The following is a 19568-nucleotide window of genomic DNA, read 5'->3' on the forward strand; positions in this document are numbered from 1 at the left end:
GAATTAAGTCAAAGTCGCAAGGGCTAGTGTATAGTGGATGGTACAGCACTTCCCAGCCCCATCGATCGAACAAATCAGCCACAGTGTGAGCTGCATGTGGCCGAGCATTGTCATGCAAAGTGATAGGGGCATTCTGCAGAAAGTGTTGCTGTTTTCTTCTCAAAGCTGGTCTGAGATGGTGTTCCAAAAATGAGCAGTAATACTTCGCATTGACAATCTGATGTGTGGGAACAGCATTAGGATGACACCATCACAGTCGTACTCTAGAATCACCAGAACTTTCACATTGCTAGGGTTCTGACAAAATTTTGAACTTTGCCATCTTGCTATGGCCATGCAATAAACAGGCTTTTTTTTTGTTTGTTTTTTGCAGTTTTAAAGATCCAACTTGCATGGTGTCCTTTCTAGCCCTCTGCACTGGAAAGGGAGCTCCTGCTTTTCGGATTCGGATTTAAGGAGTATTTTGGATCTTTGCCCCTTCATTTTCAGTAGTAATCAAAAATTCAACACCTTAGTTTGATGACAGTTAACTACACAGAACATACCTTTCTGCTTTGCACTTCCAACAAGAAGTGTATTTTCCCGGGAGGGGTGTCTCTAGGAAGGAAGTCTGAGGGCAGGCCTAGGAAATACACTTCTTGTTGGAACTCAACCACATCCTTGTACAAGGACTTAGATAGGCAGATGAATTAGTGAGCAGAGAAAACCCTTCCTGCATTGGCCTCTCTGTCTGCCTGTCACTCTGTTCTCTCCTTCAATCACATTACTGTAAAGCAATGCTTTTGGGTTGGAAAGATTAACCAATTACAAGAAACGTTGCCTAGGGAATGCCCAAATGTATTGACTCAGTCTTCAAGGATGCTTTTTCCGTGTAAGTTACAGACAATGCAGTCACTGTTGCCCGTTTTTGATCTAAAATTGTCTAGCTGCTTGTGCTCCCTTTATTTTATCAGTTTTATATTTGGTTGTAGGTTTTTTGTGCTGTATAGCCATGTTCTAGAAGCATTCTCTCCTGACGTTTTGCCTGCATCTATGGCAGGCATCCTCAGAGGTGAGACCTCACCCCCAACACCTCTGTCGCACGGAACTGCTGCCACTGCCAGGGTCTGACCTCTGTGATATCACAAGCCCCAAAACCCCAGGTTTTTCCCCTCAAATCTCAGGGCCTGGGATAGTCCTGAAATGAAGGGACCTGGGTTCAAACCCAACAGGAAAAAAGCAGGCTCCTTTCCTGACCCTTTCATGGTAATGTCCTTGTTGCCTTCAGCTCAATAGGACTCATCTTGGTCTCTTCACATAAGATGCGCCTTGCCTCCTTTTCTGCTCTAGGTGGGCATCGACAGCTGCTGGATTGGCTCCATCTCCTGCCCGCAGAGGGGTTTCTCCACTTCCATTGCTGACAGCATTGCGACAGAAAGCACCCTCTTCATCCGGCAGAACCAGCTGGTCTATTACTTTGTGGGGCATTACCCCATTCTGCACATGAGAGGCCCAGGTTCAGGTAAGTGAGCCTGAAAAAAGCAACAACAACACAGGCCATAACGACCTGTGTTTGACCAATATGCAAGTTCTTTGATTATATCTTTTCAATTCCTACCTGAAAGAATAAGTATTATCATCATCATCAAAGCTGCTTTACCCAGTTCTCACGCTCCACCCCACCCCTCGGACATACAATTTACATACAATAAACTACATAAATTACATTTCAAATATCAGTCTTAATCTCAATTTTTTCACTTCACATCTTAATACATTCTCTAAATAGTTCCTAATGATCCCACATACTCTTCACTATTATAACATTTTCTATTTTGTCTATATTGTTCAATTTACAATTTGTTATTTCCACATTTGACATATTTACTATATAATTATACCAGTTTGTCAGAGTCCACTTTGTTTTCTCTTTCCAAACTCTCACTAAAATCACTTGTGTATATGCTGTTAATTTGTCAGTCACTCTTTCCCTTTGCACATTATATATTCCTGGTATGCTTTCATGTAATACATTTCTATTGGCTATTATTAGTTGAAGATTTGACATTCTATTAATTTCTCCTTCAATCATTCTCCAGTATGCTTTATAGACATCCAATTCAAGAATTCCCATTTTTTTCCTTATTTGAATTTCCATTACAATTTCTACATTTTTATTGGATCCCCAATTCTTCTTCCCTTCACAAATCCATATTGATCTTCTTTAATTATATTTGGCATTATTATTTCCAGCCTATTCACCAATTTTTTTAGTGAATACAGGAAAGGAGATTCTACCTGAACATTAGGAAGAAGTTCCTGACTGTGAGAGCTATTCAGCAGTGGAACTCTCTGCCCTGGAGTGTGGTGGAGGCTCCTTCTTTGGAGGCCTTTAAACAGAGGCTGGATGACCATCTGTTGGGGGTGCTTTGAATGCGATTTTCCTGCTTCTTCGCAGAAGGTTGGACAGGATGGCCCATGAGGTCTCTACCAACTCAAGGATTCTGTGATTCTATTAATATTTTGTAGACTGATAGGTCTATATGACCCTGGATGTGTTAAGTCTCTTCTCTTTTTTGGTATTGTAAGGATTTCTGATAACTTCCATGCTTGGGGGACTTTTTGCTCAGTATAGATTTCATTAAATAACTCTGTTAAGTGTGGTGTTAGTTCATATCTGCTTCATAATATTCCACTGGAAATCCATCAGGCCCTGGTAATTTGGCTCCCTTTAACCCTTTTATTGCCCTTAATATTTCCTCTTGTGTTATTGGTTGATTTAGTAGCTCTCTGTCTTTCTCTATAATTTTTTTTCCCTTTGGTATTTAAACTCATGAGAAGCAAGGAAAGCTTAGAGAAGACAATGATGCTGGGGGAAATGGAAGGAAAAAGGAAGAGGGGCCAACCAAAGGCAAGATGGATGGATGGTATCCTTGAAGTGACTGGATTGACCTTGAAGGAGCTGGGGGTGGTGATGACCTACAGGGAGCTCCGGCATGGACTGGTCCATGAAGTCACGAAGAGTTGGAAACAACTGAACGAATAACAAATTTAAACTTCCTTGCTCTACTCTTTCCTTCTTATACAATCTTTTATAATATTTGGCCATGATCTCCCTAATCTTACTTTAATCCTCTTGTTCCTTCCCATTTTCATCTTTCAATCTGTTTATCCATTTTTTGTTTTGTTTTTCATTTAATATGCCATCTTCCCCATTTTATATTCCAACTCTGGGAATAACTTTTTACACATAGGTACTTATTCATTATATCCCTTTCCTCAAAAGCTTCTAGTTGTTTTCTTTTCTCTTTAAACTTTCTCAAAACCTTCCTACCCCTTGTTTTTGTGTCTGTCTTGCAGGATTTCTATTTCTTTTATTCTCTTATCTTTTTGATTTCTCCATCTCTGTTTAGGATTTACCTCTAAACTTATACACTATCCTCTTATAACAGCTTTGATGGCGTCCCATACTATATCTTTAGTTACTTGTCCTCTGCCATTAGTCCCAAAATACTTATTTATTTATTTCTTAACAATTTCATATTCTTCCTCTCTACTATTTAGAATTGTATTATATCTCCAGGTTTCTTCTGTTATCTCTGTTTCTATTTTGCTGTCACTCATAGTGGTGTGTGATCTGACCAATAGGTTTTTTGGGCTGTATGGCCATGTTCTAGAAGTATTCTCTCCTGATGTTTCGCCTGCATCTATGGCAGACATCCTCAGAGGTTGCGTCATGAGGATGCTTGCCATAGATGCAGGTGAAACGTCATGAGAGAATGCTTCTTGAACATGGCCATATAGCCCGAAAAACCTACAGCAACCCAGTGATTCTGGCCATGAAAGCCTTTGAAAATACTTCTGACAGATATATTGGAAGACTTTTTACCTGTAAGATCAATGACTTGTTTGTGTTTTTCCCCAGTACAAACCTATTTTACTATATATGTTATGTCTTCCCGAGGAATATGTCCATCTGTTATGCTCAGTCTCCCCTTCGAATAAATCATTCATATTGTATTCCTTTATGCTTAACTTTATTTTGTCTTATTGATACTAATTCCAAGTTGTAATCTCCCACACAATACAATTCCCTTTGTGCAAATTTATCCACCTTTCTAAATATGTGTTTTAGGTACCTTTTTGATTCTTGTTTGTTGCTTATATACACACAAGTTGTTATTTATTCATTCAGTCACTTCCGGCTCTTCTTGACCTCATGAACCAGTCCAGGCCACAGTTCCCTGTCAGTCGTGGCCACTCCCAGCACCTTCAAGATCAAGCCAGTTCCTTCAAGGATACCATCCATCCATCTTGCCCTTGGTTGGCGCTTTTCCCTTCCATTTTCCCCAGCATCATTGTCTTCTCTAAGCTTTCCTGTCTCCTCATTATGCGACCAAAGTACTCCATCTTTGTCTCTAGTCTCCTTCCCTCCAGTGAGCAGTCGGGCTTGATTTCCTGAAGTATGGACTGGTTGGATCTTCTCGCAGTCCAAGGCACTCTCAGAACTTTTCTCCAACACCACAGTTCAAAAGCGTCTCTCTACATTCGCTCAGCTTTCCTTATGGTCCAGGTCTTTCATCTGTAGGTTGCTATGGGGAATACCATTCCTTTAACTATGCATATCTTCGTTGCCAGTGTGATGTCTCTACTCTTCACTCTTTTATCAACATTGGTCATTGCTCTCCTCCAAAGAAGGAAACATCTCCTGATTTCCTGGCTGCAGTCTGCTTCTGCAGTGATCTCTGCACCCAGAAATACAAAGTCTCTCATTGCCTCCACATTTTCTCCCTCTATTTTCCAGTTATCAATCAGTCTGGTTGCCATAATCAGCAATACATTGAGCAAGAGTTGCCAGATGTACAAGCTGGGTTTAGAAAATGTAGAGGAACAAGAGACCAAATTGCCCATATCTGCTGGATAATGGAGGAAGGCAGGGAGTTTCAGAAAAACATTTATTTCTGTTTTATGTACTATTCTAACACCTTTGACTGTGTGGATCATAATAAATTGTGGCAAGTTCTTGGTGGTATGGGGATACCTAGTCACCTTTGTCAGAGTTTTATATTGTTTAGGTCATTTCTTAAGTGAAAACTGGGTGATTGTAAGAATCATGTCCAATCATTGTATGGCCAGCAACAATCAAGCCACCTGTGGGAGCTGAGGTACTACTAATAGAGACTAAGTACATTGTATTTCTTGAGGTTGGAGTTTGGAGGTTGCAGGTTGGAGAGAGATTGGCTGGAGGCTGGAAAGAGGTTTGGAATTGCTGAAGGTGTATTATTGCTGCAACGTCTGAAGAACAAGACTGTGAAGATAAAGACTTTGTGTTTATAAGCTTTTGTGTGGATATTCCAAGGACTCTGCTTTATTTGTGAATATCTTTATATAAATATTTCTTTGCTTGAAGACAGTTTGCTTTCTGTTGGTTTTTTCCCCCTCTTTGGACAACGGGGTGCAACTTCTGCAGAAGGGGTTGAATGTTGCCAGGAGGAGCTCAGGAACCAACCTCAGTTTGATAGCAGCACCAACCTTGTCTCTCTCCTGAGGAATCTGTCTAAGGACCAAGTAGCAACAGTAAGAACTGACCATGATACAACACACTGGTTCAAGATTGGGAAAGGCATACGGCAGGGTTGTATACTCTCACCCAACCTATTCAACTTGTATGCAGAACACATCATGCGATGTGTGGAGCTTGAGAAACCTAGGCTGGAGTTAAAATTGCTGAAAGAAACATTAACAACCTTAGATATGCAGATGATACCACTTTGATGGCCAAAAGCGAGGAGGAGCTCAGGAACCTTATCACCAAGGGGAAAGAAGAAAGGGCAAAACCTGAGTTGCAGCTAAACATAAAAAAAACAAGATGATGGCAACCAGACTGATTGATAACTGACAAATACACATCAGAGTAATCTCTATTTTTTCTATTTTTCCTTTTATTAATTTTTCCTATTTTTACTGAAAGAATAACGTTATAGTTTTAAAGGCTTCACTTCCTTCGGATCTTCCTATTTCGCACTCGCCAACCGTTATTGGAGATAGTGCAGACTGAAACTTTTGCTTGGCACTAATTTGTTTAATTCATACTGCAAAGAGGAATGAGCCCATTTTTAGGCAATGATTGTCACAAGAAATTGCAGCCTGGATCAATGGCATTTTGTCGTATTTCTCCACTCTGTTTTAACTGTGGCATTGTTGTTGTTTTCTTATTTTTCTGCTTTTCCTTTAGAGATGTGGACACGTGTATTGAACAACGTCTGTGTGAAGCAACTAAACCCTGTGTTTTTTGTGAAGAATAACACCGAATACGTGATTGCTCTTGGTGGCGGCGGGCAAGAAGGGCAATTCTTTCTTATTTCTGTGCAAGGTATTTTTCTTAGATTGCCAGAATTCAGAGCAGAATGGATGGCTTCTGTCTTAGCAGGCCGGTCCTGCTCTCTTTTTGTCCCATGTGAGGAAGTGGGCCAAGATGGCTTGAATGGAGTCAGTTGGGTGTAGAATGTCCTGGTGATGGACAAAAGATAGGATTCAAGAAAAGTAGATCCAAAAAGCAAGGAAAAATTAGCTTCTGTAGGATATGGAGAATTTCCATTGAATTATCTGTATGACAGTGGTGTTCCACTGCTTTTTTAGGGTTTCTAGATTAGTGGGAGGATGGATGAGGTAAAAAAAAAAGAGAGAGATGAGTAGATAATGTCCTCCAGACAGCAGGGGAAAAGGTAAAATTGAGAATTTTTGCACCGGGATTGTGGCGCAGCTGGCTGAGTGTCAGCTGCATTAAGATCACTCTGACCAAAAGGTCATGAGTTCGAAGCCAGCCCAGGTTGGAGTGGGTTTCCAACCAATTGTGTGTAGCCTGTTGTCGACCTTTGCAACCTGACAGTTGCATTTGTCAAGTAGGAAAATAAGGTACCACCTTAAAATGTGGGGAGGCTAAATTAACTGATTTATGAGGCCATAAAGAAGACTCCAGCAAAGCATTCCAGCGGGGAAGCATGCGGGGAATGCGGAAGTGCTTCATCAGTGTCGCAGATGGTCAATGAAAGCGACAGCTCCCCTGGCGGCCAGAAAAAGTTAAATAGCCTCTGTGTATGTCTGTATGTCAAAAATTGGCATTGAATGTTTGCCATATATGTGTACACTGTAATCCGCCCTGATTCCCTTGCTGGGTGAGAAGGGCGGAATATAAAAGCTGTAAATAAACAAACAAACAAATAAATAAATAAATAACAAATTCAGTATGGAGAACTGCAAAGAATAACCACTTAGACTCAGAAAAGGCACTCCTAATCACTGGGTTGTTGTGTGTCTCCTGGGCTGTATGGCCATGTTCCAACAGCATTCTCTCCTGACGTTTCACCTGCATCAATGGCAAGCATCCTCAGAGGTTGTGAGGTATGTTGGAAACTAGAAAAAAATGTGTTTATATAATAATAATAATAATAATAATAATAATAATAATAAACAACTTTATTTGTACCCCGCCACCATCTCCCCAAAGGGGACTCGGGGCGGTTACATGGGGCCAAGCCTGAACAAGAATTACAATATAACAATACAAATTGCAATCAAATAAACAACATAACATTAAAATATAAAACATCAAAGCATATAAAACAAGATACACAAAACATAAGAACTAAGCATAATGACAGAAAGACAAAGGGCGAGCCACATGTAAAATGATTTAAAAACTCAGGGTGAGATAAGGGGGGATAACTAATTGTAAGGGTAAACTCATAGAGAGATAGGAAATTAAGCCAAACTTCGTATGGGGGGGGGGGGGCTCTCCTGGGACAAGAACATTGGAGGAACACTAGCATAAAATTATGTGGCTACTCTTCAAAAGCGCGACAGCAGAGCCAGGTCTTAAGACTCTTTTTAAAAGTTTCCAGGGTAGGGGCTTTCCTAATCTCTCCAGGCATTGAATTCCAGAGTCGGGGGGCCACAGAGGAGAAGGCTCTCTCCTTTGTACCCACAAGGCGAGTCTGAGAGACTGGTAAGGGCGAAAGGAGGGCCTCACCCGAAGATCGAAGGGTACGGGCTGGTTCATGGAGAGAGATATGGTCATGAAGGTAGGCAGGTCCCAAATCGTTTAGGGCTTTATAGGTATGAACCTGTACCTTGAATTGTGATCAAAGGATGAACGGCAGGGTGGGAGAAATAACTCTTTTCTGTTTGCGGTAGGTGTGAATTGGCCACCTTGATTACCATTTAATGGCCTAACAGTTTTCAAGGTCTGGTTGCTTCCTGCCTTTGGGAATCCTTTGTTGGGAGGTTTCCCTGCGTGGCTATGCTGTGAATGCGCACTAATGGTAACCTTCTGCGCATGCGCAACATAGCTCGGAAATCTTCAGTTAAAATTTTGAATAGGACGGCGGTTGGCCCCGCGCACACTCCCCATGATACTATAAATAGCCCGCGGAAGGCTAACCGCCTCAGTTCTCTTCATCCGCGCTAAACGCAAACAGCTCGGTTTTGATTTGAACTACTTTTCTTTACTGTGAGGCTTGAGTCTGGGAAGTTTGCTTCAAAATGTCACAAACGAAGGGTTTTAAACGTTGTAGTGCTTGCCCTTCTAACTTTCCAGACAATGATGCCCACGATCTGTGTATAGCGTGTCTGGGTGAGGGGCATCTGACTCAGAGCTGTGTCATTTGCCAGTCCTTTACTCCCCAGACAAGGAAAAATAGGGAGATTAAATTAAAGGCGGCGCTGTACGACCGTGCTCTCCTCCCTCCAACTGAGGATCGCCATAATGGCGACCAAACACAGTCAAAACAGGACTTACCTTTGAAGACTTTAAAGAAACCCAAGAAGACTAAAAATGTTGAGAAATTGAAAGCGCCCACCATTACAGTGAAGAAGAAGACTGGTCTCTCCAATGGAGCGGCTTGGCTCGCTCAGCTGGTGGAGAAAGGAGAGGAGCCCTCTCCAGCCGCGGCAGAAGCCAGGCCTGAGCCGATGCCGGCACAACCACGCCACGAGCGTGCCTTGCAAGCAGATGGGGAGTCGGCATCGGCGAAGCCACGCCTCGCGCGTGCGCGGGAGACAGCTCAGAGGAGTGAAACCACACCCCCGATGCCGATGCTCTCGGCACCGGCCCCGCCTCCATCCCTATCAGGCGAAAGGGAGGAGGAGCAACGCGGGGCTTCCCCAGCTGGGCCGTCGACGTCAGCTACAGCAGGGAATGCCCTTAGTGAGCAGGCTCGGCGCCGATCGCGTGCACCTTCGCGCGCAAGGAAGATGAGGGGGGCGCGCAGGGATAGATCCAGCTCCAGTGACTCCGCATCGACGTGTTCAGACTCCTCCTGCTCTGTGAGGAAGCGTCGGCAAGCAAGACTGGAGAGGGCATTTTCGGTGGCATCTTCAAGGTCCTCTTATTATGGGGGTCGAAGGAAGATGACTGACTACCCCCCCCCCCCCCACAAGCGGGGTTTTATCAGGTGACTCCCAATGGGGGAATTGTATTCTACGGAGATGACAACCTACCTTCTCCTGTGGTCCAGAGAACCAGCAGGCAGCCAGCGCAAGATAAAAGGGCCAATGCGTCGGATCATCGCCTTCAGGCCGTGAATAGAGACATGGGGCGCCCACTTAGGGGCACACAGTCTATGAATGTGAACGTATTGCAGCGCACTCGTTGTGATGACTTGAATATGGACAATGTTGTTGATACAGATGCCTCTGAGGAGGTGGATGAGATACCTAAAGATGAAAAGGACATGGAGTATTCTGCAGGTCGATCGGATGACTATAATAAATTTATGCAACTGATTGGGAGAATGATAACTGCCTTGGACATTGCAATTCCAAAGACGTCATCAACGGTTGATGACCCAATGTTTCCTTCGGAGGAGCAAGACAATCCATCGTCTGCTATTCTCCCAACATTACCATATTTATTGAAGTTGACTAAGATCCCTGATATGTCCCCTTCTCTCGTTCCTGCCATCCCTAGAAGAGTAGACATTCTATATAAAGTTGATTTATCCACAGCTAAGTGGATAGCCCGTCCTTCTGCTCCTAACACCGTGGTTGCAGAAGCGGCTAAGTCCAAAAAGCCTAAAAAGTATTCAGTCTCTCCCCCTGATAAGGAGGGCAGAAAGATAGATTCTTTAGGAAAAAAGGTCCACATAGCAGCTGGGTTATTCACTAGAATTGCTCACTATGTAACATACCTTAGTGGTTACCAAAGTTTTCTGTGGAACAAGTTGGCACCATTTATTGACAAGCTACCATTAGAGGAAAGACGATATCCTAGAGCATTCCTAAACGAGGCTATACCCCTCTCCAAGTTTCAAAAAGATATTGGGAAGCATATGGCGGAATCTGCCGGTAAACTGCTGGCCACTGCTACCGCTATTCGACGTCATGCTTGGCTTCGAGCCTCCTCTTTATCTGAGGACAGCCGATCTTTGGCTGAAGACCTCCCAATGACTGAGGAAGGCCTATTCGATCCCACCACAGATGAAAAAATCAAACATTCCAGAGAGGTTATGCAGGCAGCCAAGTATGAATACCCATGGCAGCCTGGTTACCAGCAGAGGCAGCGCTGGCATCAACCAGCGAGTACATACCGTAAAAATTATTTTGCTGGATATGTCAATAATTCGGGGTTTAAGAATTCTAACACCAAATTTCAACCCAATAGGAGGCAAAACTATAATGCCAGGGCAAGATATCAACCATATAACACTAAGGCTAGGAATGGAGGGAACCAAAAGCGTCGTCTTTGATGTTCCCGATGCATCTGAGATTCAGAGGCAATCATTGTTATGTGGGGCAGAGGTATCGGTTGCTACAACCCCAAATCAACCAGTAATATTTTTTGAAAGATTAAGGCCGTTTAGGCATGTTTGGAGTTCAATTACTACTGATAAGTGGGTTTTGCAAGTTATTAGTGATGGTTATGCTATGGAGTTTGTATCCTTGCCCCCGTTGGGCAATGTGAAGTCTACCCCGGAGTCACCTCCCTTGCTGGAGGAAGTAAATAAGCTGTTAGATAAACAGGCTATATCCCCTCTTGATCCTGGAGTTTTGGCTGAATGTTTTTTCTCAAATTACTTCCTAATTAAAAAACGGGGAGGTGGCCTTCGTCCTATTCTGGATTTGAGGGAAGTTAATAAGTTTATATTTTCACAGAAGTTTAGAATGGTGTCTTTGTCGTTAATTCTTCCTCTGCTCAATAAAAATGCCTGGTTCGCCACCATTGATTTAAAGGATGCTTATTTCCACATATCAATGGCAGAACACCACAGGAAATACCTTTCCTTCATGGTAGGCAAGCGGGCTTTCTGTTTTAACGTCCTCCCTTTTGGACTGACGACGGCCCCTAGAGTTTTTACGAAGTGTATGGCGGTCATTGCGGCTTACCTTCGAACTCAGGGCGTGACCATTTACCCATACATAGATGACTGGCTTTTGGTGGGAAATACTTGCGAGGGACTGAGAATGCACATCAAAACGACACTTTCTCTCCTCCAGTCCCTAGGGTTGGTGGTCAACGCAGAGAAATCACACTTGCTGCCGAGTCGCAGAATCCAGTTCATCGGAGCTGTGCTGGATTCGGTGCATCAATGGGCCTTTTTACCGGAGGACCGCTTTGCGTCTTTGCAGTCCCTAATAGATCAAGTCGTTCGGGCGAACCGGGTGTCGGCGAAGAAAGTGCAAGCGCTGCTCGGCCATATGGCCTCGATGACTGCCGTCACCCCGTATGCCAGGCTTCGTCTGAGGCCACTGCAGACCTGGTTTCTGTGTGCCCACAAAATTGGAATAGACAAGCCCCATGCCAAATTGGAAATGCCTTCTGTGATCAAGCAATCCCTCAATTGGTGGTCGGACCCTTCCAACGTTCTGGCAGGCCACCCCTTCCAAATCCCCGAACCTTCCAGGGTCATCACCACCGATTCCTCCATGCATGGTTGGGGGGCGCATTTCGAGGGACTCACTGCCCAAGGTGTATGGTCCCCCGAAGAAGCGCTGTCACACATCAATGTGCTAGAGCTTATGGCAGTGGAGAAGGCCCTAAAGTCTTTCGAGCATGCACTGTTGGGTCAGGTGGTGCAGGTGGTAACAGACAACACTACCACAATGTTTTATATAAACAAGCAGGGGGGTACCAGGTCACGACCACTGTTGGACCAGACAATTCACATTTGGGAGTGGTGTGTGGCAAGAGGCATTCACCTAGTGGCGGTTCACCTGCCAGGGAAGGAAAATGTACTGGCAGATGTGCTCAGCAGATCTCCTCTGTCAGTCCACGAGTGGTCCCTCAATCAGGACGAACTGGAACTCATCTTCAAAACATGGGGAAAACCAAGGGTAGATCTCTTCGCGTCTCAGGAGAACACGAAATGTCCCCAGTATTGTGCACGCAAGCGACCCGACCACGATCAGGGATGTCTGGGGGACGCCTTTCTTCTGAGGTGGGCAGGAGACTACCTGTATGCTTTTCCCCCGTTCCCCCTGTTACTCAAGGTAATCACGAAGCTACGAAAAGACAGGAGCAACTGTATTCTAATTGCGCCGTGGTGGCCTCGGCAACCATGGTTTGCGGCACTTCTAGAGATGTCTCAGGGTGTATACAAACGTCTGCCGGCCAGACCGGACCTCCTGACAACACAGAACGGCAAAGTACTCTACCCCGATGTCCACACCTTGAAACTGACAGCGTGGAGGATACTGCTCCAGGTTTAGACGACAAGCTGTCTGAGAAAGTTAGGGAAGTGTTGGATGCGGCTCATAAACCATCAACCAAGCGCTCATATACATACAAGGTGAAGCGCTTCAGGGAGTTCGTAAAATCGAGAGGGAAAGATCCAGTTACGGCACCAGTGACAGAGGTGCTGGAATTTCTTGGTTCTCTAATGGATTCAGGGTATACATTGTCATCGGTAAAGTGCTACCTGGCCGCAGTGTCGTGGTATAGAAGGAAGCAGGGCCTACCATCTCTTTTTACAGACTATTATGTCAAGCTTTTCCTAAAGGGGATGGGAAATATGAGGCCAGCGGTTAACCCTGTCGCCCCGTCGTGGTGTCTGGAATTAGTGTTGGAATCTCTCCAGGGCCCTCCGTATGAACCGATGGCTACGTGCCAGATGTCGCACTTGACCTGGAAAGTCTCATTCCTGGTAGCAATCACGTCAGCCAGACGGGTGAGCGAGCTGTGTGCTCTCAGGGCGGACCCGCCTTATCTCCGTCTCCATAAAGACAAGGTGGTGCTCCGCACAGACATCTCGTTCCTGCCTAAGGTGACATCTAACTTCCACATGTCTCAGGAACTTGTGTTACCAGCTTTCTTCCAGGAACCTTCCTCTCCACTAGAACGGAGGCTCCATCTACTAGATGTACGTAGGGCCATTGCCTTTTACCTTGATCGGACTAAGGACATTAGAAAAACACCTAGGCTGTTCATAAAATATCGCCAAGATTCTTTGGGTCTCCCCGTATCCTCGCAACGGCTGTCGGCTTGGCTCGTATCAGTTATCAAGTTGGCATATCAGAGATCGGGACGGGAACTTCTGCTTGGGGTCAAAGGCCATTCGACAAGGGCACAATCCACGTCTACGGCTTTTATGAAGGGTGTGCCGTTAGAAGCAATCTGTCGTGCAGCCACGTGGTCTACGCCTATGACTTTTGTGACACATTACAAGCTGGATTTGGCATCGAAGAAGGATGCTTCTTTTGGTCGAGCTGTGCTTTTTTCTGCGGTGGCATGACGCCCACCAGCCACGGTGAGTAGCTTGCTAGTCTATTACCATTAGTGCGCATTCACAGCATAGCCACGCAGGGAAAATGAGAGGTTGCTTACCTGTAACCGTAGTTTCCCTAGTGGTATGCTGTGAATCCGCACGGCCCCGCCCATCCTCCCCGCAGTTTGTCATGCCTCCTCTTTGAGCAGTTTTTGCGGCCGAAGAGAACTGAGGCGGTTAGCCTTCCGCGGGCTATTTATAGTATCATGGGGAGTGTGCGCGGGGCCAACCGCCGTCCTATTCAAAATTTTAACTGAAGATTTCCGAGCTATGTTGCGCATGCGCAGAAGGTTACCATTAGCGCGCATTCAGAGCATACCACTAGGGAAACTACGGTTACAGGTAAGCAACCTCTCATTTTTTAATACTGGTAGCCAGATTTTGTTCATTTTCATGGGTTTTTTCCTGACAACTACCATTTCAGACTACACAGAGAAGGTATTGAAATCCGTAAGCATATGGACAATTTCAACAGAAAGGAAGAAGCCATGAAAATGACCAAAATCTGGCTACCAGTATTTAAAAAGACCCTCTAAAATCAAGACAGTAAATAAAGAACAACACTGAAAAACAAGGAAATTCCAGACAAGAAACAATCAGGGCCAGCTAATCGCCTCCCAACAAAGGATTCCCCCAGGCAGGAAGCAGCCAAACCTTGAAAACTGCTAGGCCGTTAAATGCTAATCAAGGTGGCCAATTGAAACATTCATACCTACCTCAAACAGACAAGAGTTTTTTCTCCCACCCTGGACATTCCTCAGATATATAAACCCAAATTTCCTATTTTCCAACAGACCTCACAATTCCAACAGACCTCACAATCTCCATAGAGGCAGGCAAAAATGTCAGGTGAGAATGCTTCTGGAACATGGCCACATAGCCCGGAAAACACACAACAACCCAGTGTTTCCGACCATGAAAGCCTTCAACAACACACTCCAAATCAGTCAATAAGAGATCTATAATACAGTATAATATAAGGCAACAGATAGTAGCATAGTTTTAGGCACTGTTACTGAAGAACTTGACTAGTACTTCCTAATTTGCTTATTGTTTTTTGAAATTTATGTTTTCCCTTATTGGTCAAGAAGAAGATGTTTGCTGATGTGTGAATGATAGGACACATCTAAATAAATCCGCTGGATAGGATGAGATGGAGCCTGTGGAAACAAGGCCATAAGCATCTTGCAAATCTGTTGACACTGGGTTTGTCTGTATGTTAAGAGGGCAAAAATAGCCCTCTTAACATACAGACAAACCCAGTGCAAGTTTAATGTTACCATTTTTTGTTTTTGTTTTTTTTCCCCTTTTACAGATGGGATTGTGAACACCACTACCTCTTTGAGGGCTCGGAGTAAGACGGTGTGCCAATATATGAATATAGGTCTCTCTACATTTCTGCTGTTTACCCCACACCTCCTGTCCTGGTCTGCTAAAGTGGGTAGGGATGTTTTGGGGGTGGGGAGCAGGCAAAACCAGAATGGGCTAGTAGTGTCTTCCCCTTCTCCTTGTAATGATGATTATGGAGAGAAGAATCCAATGGGGAGTGCTCTTCTGGCACTAAAGACTATTCCAAACCAACTTAGCATGGTTGAGCTGAATGTAAATTCTACAGATCTTCCTTATACCCAGGGTATAATATAAAAATATTCAAAATATCATTACAAAAAAATGAACAAGCATTCATGAAAATGGTGATGATGATGATGATGATGATGATGATGATGGAAGGAAGGGTGGAAGGGAATGGAGGGAGGGGGATGGAAGGGAAGACAAAAGGGAAGGAAGGAAGGATGAAAGGGTAGAAGGGAAGGAAGGAGGAAGTAAGCGTGAGGGAGGGAAGGGAGAGGGAAGAAAAGACAAAAGGGAAGAAAGGAAGGAGGGAGAGAGTAAAAGGGGAGAGAAGGAAGGACGAAAGGGTGGAAGGGGAGGAAGGAGGGAGCAAGCGCGAGAAAGGAAAGGGAGAAGGAAGAAAGGACAAAAGGGAAGAAAGGAAGGAGGGAGAAGAAAAGGGAGGGAAGGAAGGGAGAAAGGGTGGAAGTGAAGGGAGAAGGGAGTAAGCGCGAGGGAGGGAAGGGTGAAGGAAGAAAAGACAAAAGTGGAAGAAAGGAAGGAGGGAGAGAGGAAAAGGGGAGAGAAGGAAGGACAAAAGGGTGGAAGGGAAGAAAGGAGGGAGTCAGAGCGAGGTAGGGAAGGGAGAAGGAAGAAAAGACAAAAGGGAAGAAAGGAAGGAGAGGAAAAGGGAGAGAAGGAAGGACAAAAGGGTGGAAGGGAAGGAAGGAGGGAGTACGCGAGGGAGGGAAGGGAGAAGGAAGAAAGGACAAAAGGGAAGAAAGGAAGGAGGGAGAGAGGAAAAGGGGATAGAAGGAAAGAGGAAGGGAAAAAAAGGAAGGAAGGATAGGATGGTGAGAGAGAGGAGGACCTGAGAAAAGAGCCCAAGGGCCTGGGTTTGCCCATACGCGCAGTAAACATTTGATTTTCATACCTGTTTTATATACATAAAAATTGGGGTCACATAAAGAATAGTTGAGATCACACAAAAATTTCTCGGGCAGAAATGGGCCGTGAGTGGAAAAAGTTTTAAAAGCCGTGATCTAGGTGATAATGATAATAATAATAATTTTTATTTATTACTCACTTCTCCTTATGGCTCGAGGCAGGGCATAGCCTAATCAATAAATAAGGGCGCATATTAAAAAAAAACATGGAACAAAAATTAAAACATAGTAAGCATAGAAAGTGATTTTAAAATTTATAGTTAGGCTTATGCAAGCCACACAAGCCAAAATTTCTTTTACATTTGGCTTAGCATGGCATGTTCTGTTCTGGGTTGCAGTAGCATCATATCCAGATGTAAGCGCGCACACACACACAGTTTTCCACTTCCAAGATATCAACAAACTGTGAGTGATGTTTTTTTACCTCTTCCAGGTCACTGCCGACTCGTGTGGGTTATCTTCTCTACAAATGACAACAAGTTCATTTTGCTGGTGCATGATCAGGGAGCACCGCTGCACTTTATTGTGGAGTACCAGAGAAGTTCAGGCATGAGCAAACTTTCTAACTTGGGGGCCGCATGACGGGCTGCAGCAGGGTGGGTAGGTCAGGGTGGGTAGGTTCACTCAAGCCCCCTCACTGCCCTTTCCTCCCCTTCCTCTTCTCTTTCAGAGGTAGAAAGTGAAGGAAAGACGGGACACGTTTGGATCCCAAAAGGGTTGGCCTTGACCAAGATGAGATGGTGGAGAGAGAAAAAAAGTGTATTCATTAGACCTTGTATTGCCTACTCCTGATATAGAATCCTAGAACTGGAAGAGACCTCTAAGGGCCATCCAGTCCAACCCCCTGCCATTCAGCAAGGCACAATCAAAACACTCCCAATAGACAGCTTCTGCTGAAAAGCCTCCAGAGAAGGAGACTCCACCACACACCGAGGCAGCCTACGACACTTTCCAACAGCTCTTACTCTCAGGAAGCTCTTCTTAATCTTTTCAGTCAAATCTCTTTCCCAGCCATGTGAAACCATTGCTCCCTTGTGCCTGGTCTCTAGAGCAGCAGAAGGTTAGACCCCCCCCCCCCCAAGGGACACCCTTTTAAATCTTGAAAGGTTCTCATGTTCCCTCTCTACTGTCTCTTCTCCCAGCAAAACATCCCCAAGAGGAAAGGAGGAAGGAATAAGAGAAGGAAGGAAAGAAAGAATCGATGGATAGATGGATGGATGGGGGGAAGGGAAGGGAAGGGAAGGGAAGGGAAGGGAAGGGAAGGGAAGGGAAGGGAAGGGAAGGGAAGGGAAGGGAAGGGAAGGGAGGAAAGACAAAGGGGAGAAAGAGGGAGGCAGGGGAGGGAGGGAGGGTAGGAAAGAGAAGGAAATAAGTATAGGATGGGTTGTTGTAGGTTTTTTTTTTTAGCTATATGGCCATGTTCTAGAACAGTGGTCCTCAACCTGAGGTCCCAAGATGTTTTTGGCCTACAACTCCCAAAAATTCCCAGTCAGTTTACCAGCTGTTAGGATTTCTGGGAGTTGAAGGCCAAAAACATCTGGGGACCCCAGGTTGAGAACCACTGTTCTAGAGGCATTCTCTCCTGACGTTTCGCCTGCATAGGATGGTGTGAGAGAGGAGGGCCTGAGAAAAGAGCCCACAGGGCCGCATCCTGCCCCTGGGCCTGGGTTTGCCTATACTTGGGTTAGATTGACTCTTTTAAGCATCATCCTTCAAGCCACCTGCCAACGCATGGCGACCCCATGCATTTTACAGGGTTTTCAAAGGCAAGAATGCTCTGAAGGTCATCGTCATTTAAAATTCAGGTGGGAGTTGCCCAACAAATAATTGCTTTTGCATCAGAGAAGAATGGCAATAAAATCTATATGTTTGTATACATAAACAATTGCAATATTTGAGTGTTGTGTGGCTTCCAGGCTTTTTGTCGTGTTCTAGCAGCATTTGTTAAGATTAACTTCACAGTTCAGCAGCAGATCAGTTGCACAACTTCAGCGCTTTCCAGTAGCTTCTTTCTGCACAGCTCTTTTCAGTCAACTGCTCCCACAGCCTGCAGCCACGCTGGAACCTTTTACAAACACTTGAGCACATGCCTGGCCATTGTCAGTTTTACCATTGTCTTTCCCCCAGTCTAGATGATATTACAGATTCACCACAGCACACAGCCATATCTTGTCCTAGTAGACAGGTTCTTTAATTACATATAGCCTTCGACAAACAACATCACAACACAAGGAGAAATATACACTGTACATGGTTTCCTTATATACAATTCATTTACACATAGCAATCTCTGATTGGTTACCAACTAATTGACCCAACCCAAACCCAGGATTGCATCATTCACAATCACCTGGAGTAGGCCAGAACACATTCCCCAAATGATTCCCTATATACAATCAATGCATATATACAATCAGCATTCCCAACAGAAGCCCATTAGCAGTGCATGACTCAGTTTATTACATTACAATACATTGTAAAACCTGACAGCATTTTTTCCTGATGTTTTGTCTGCATCTGTGGCTGGCATTTTTTTTTTGTTCTTGTTGTTGCCTTCTCCCCTTGGCTGATGGTCATCAGACAGAGGATAAGTGATGTTGCTGGTGACAGAGCAGTATACGCCTCAAATCCTCATCTCCAGAGGTTTGGCTTTCAACCCCTTCAGCCTGGAAATCACACAACATTCCAATGATTCTGGCTGTGAAAGCCTTCAACAATATATCATGCCATTCCCTCCTCCTTCGCATCACGTTGTAGTGATTTCCCTTACTTTAGGTTAGAGACAGTCATGTACTTCTTCCGTCTTGTTCCTTCTTTCTAGTATGTTGTTGTTCATTCGTTCAGTCATCTCCGACTCTTCGTGACCTCATGGACCATCCCACGCCAGAGCTCCCTGTCGGCTGTCACCACCCCCAGCTCCTTCAAGGTCAGTCCAGTCACTTCAAGGATGCCATCCATCCATCTTGCCCTTGGTCGGCCCCTCTTCCTTTTACCTTCCACTTTCCCCAGCATGATTGTCTTCTCTAGGCTTTGCTGTCTCCTCATGATGTGGCCAAAGGACTTCAGCTTTGTCTCTAGTATCCTTCCCTCCAATGAGCAGTCGGGCTTTATTTCCTGGAGGATGGACTGGTTGGATCTTCTCGCAGTCCAAGGCACCCTCAGAACTTTCCTCCAACACCACAGCTCAAAAGCATCGATCTTCCTTCGCTCAGCCTTCCCTAAGGTCCAGCTCTCACATCCGTAGGTGACTACAGGGAATACCATGGCTTTGACTATGCGGATCTTTGTTGCCAGTGTGATGTCTCTACTCTTTACTATTTACTATTTCCTT

General features: G+C 44.7%; 1 protein-coding gene across 1 annotated transcript in view; it reads left to right on the forward strand.

The window, feature by feature from the left end:
• The window catches only part of LOC137095262 (cation channel sperm-associated auxiliary subunit gamma-like), an 85413-nt gene that overhangs the window by 28112 nt on the left and 37733 nt on the right, over positions 1–19568 (forward strand). The window contains exons 8-11 of the mRNA XM_067461715.1: positions 1330–1501; positions 6215–6352; positions 15055–15123; positions 16671–16778. Of these exons, the coding sequence (XP_067317816.1) occupies positions 1330–1501; positions 6215–6352; positions 15055–15123; positions 16671–16778 (487 nt within the window). The remainder of the gene's footprint in view (positions 1–1329; positions 1502–6214; positions 6353–15054; positions 15124–16670; positions 16779–19568) is intronic.

This window comes from Anolis sagrei, chromosome Y (genome assembly GCF_037176765.1).
Source record: "Anolis sagrei isolate rAnoSag1 chromosome Y, rAnoSag1.mat, whole genome shotgun sequence".
In the NCBI taxonomy this organism is placed as follows: Eukaryota; Metazoa; Chordata; class Lepidosauria; order Squamata; family Dactyloidae; genus Anolis; species Anolis sagrei.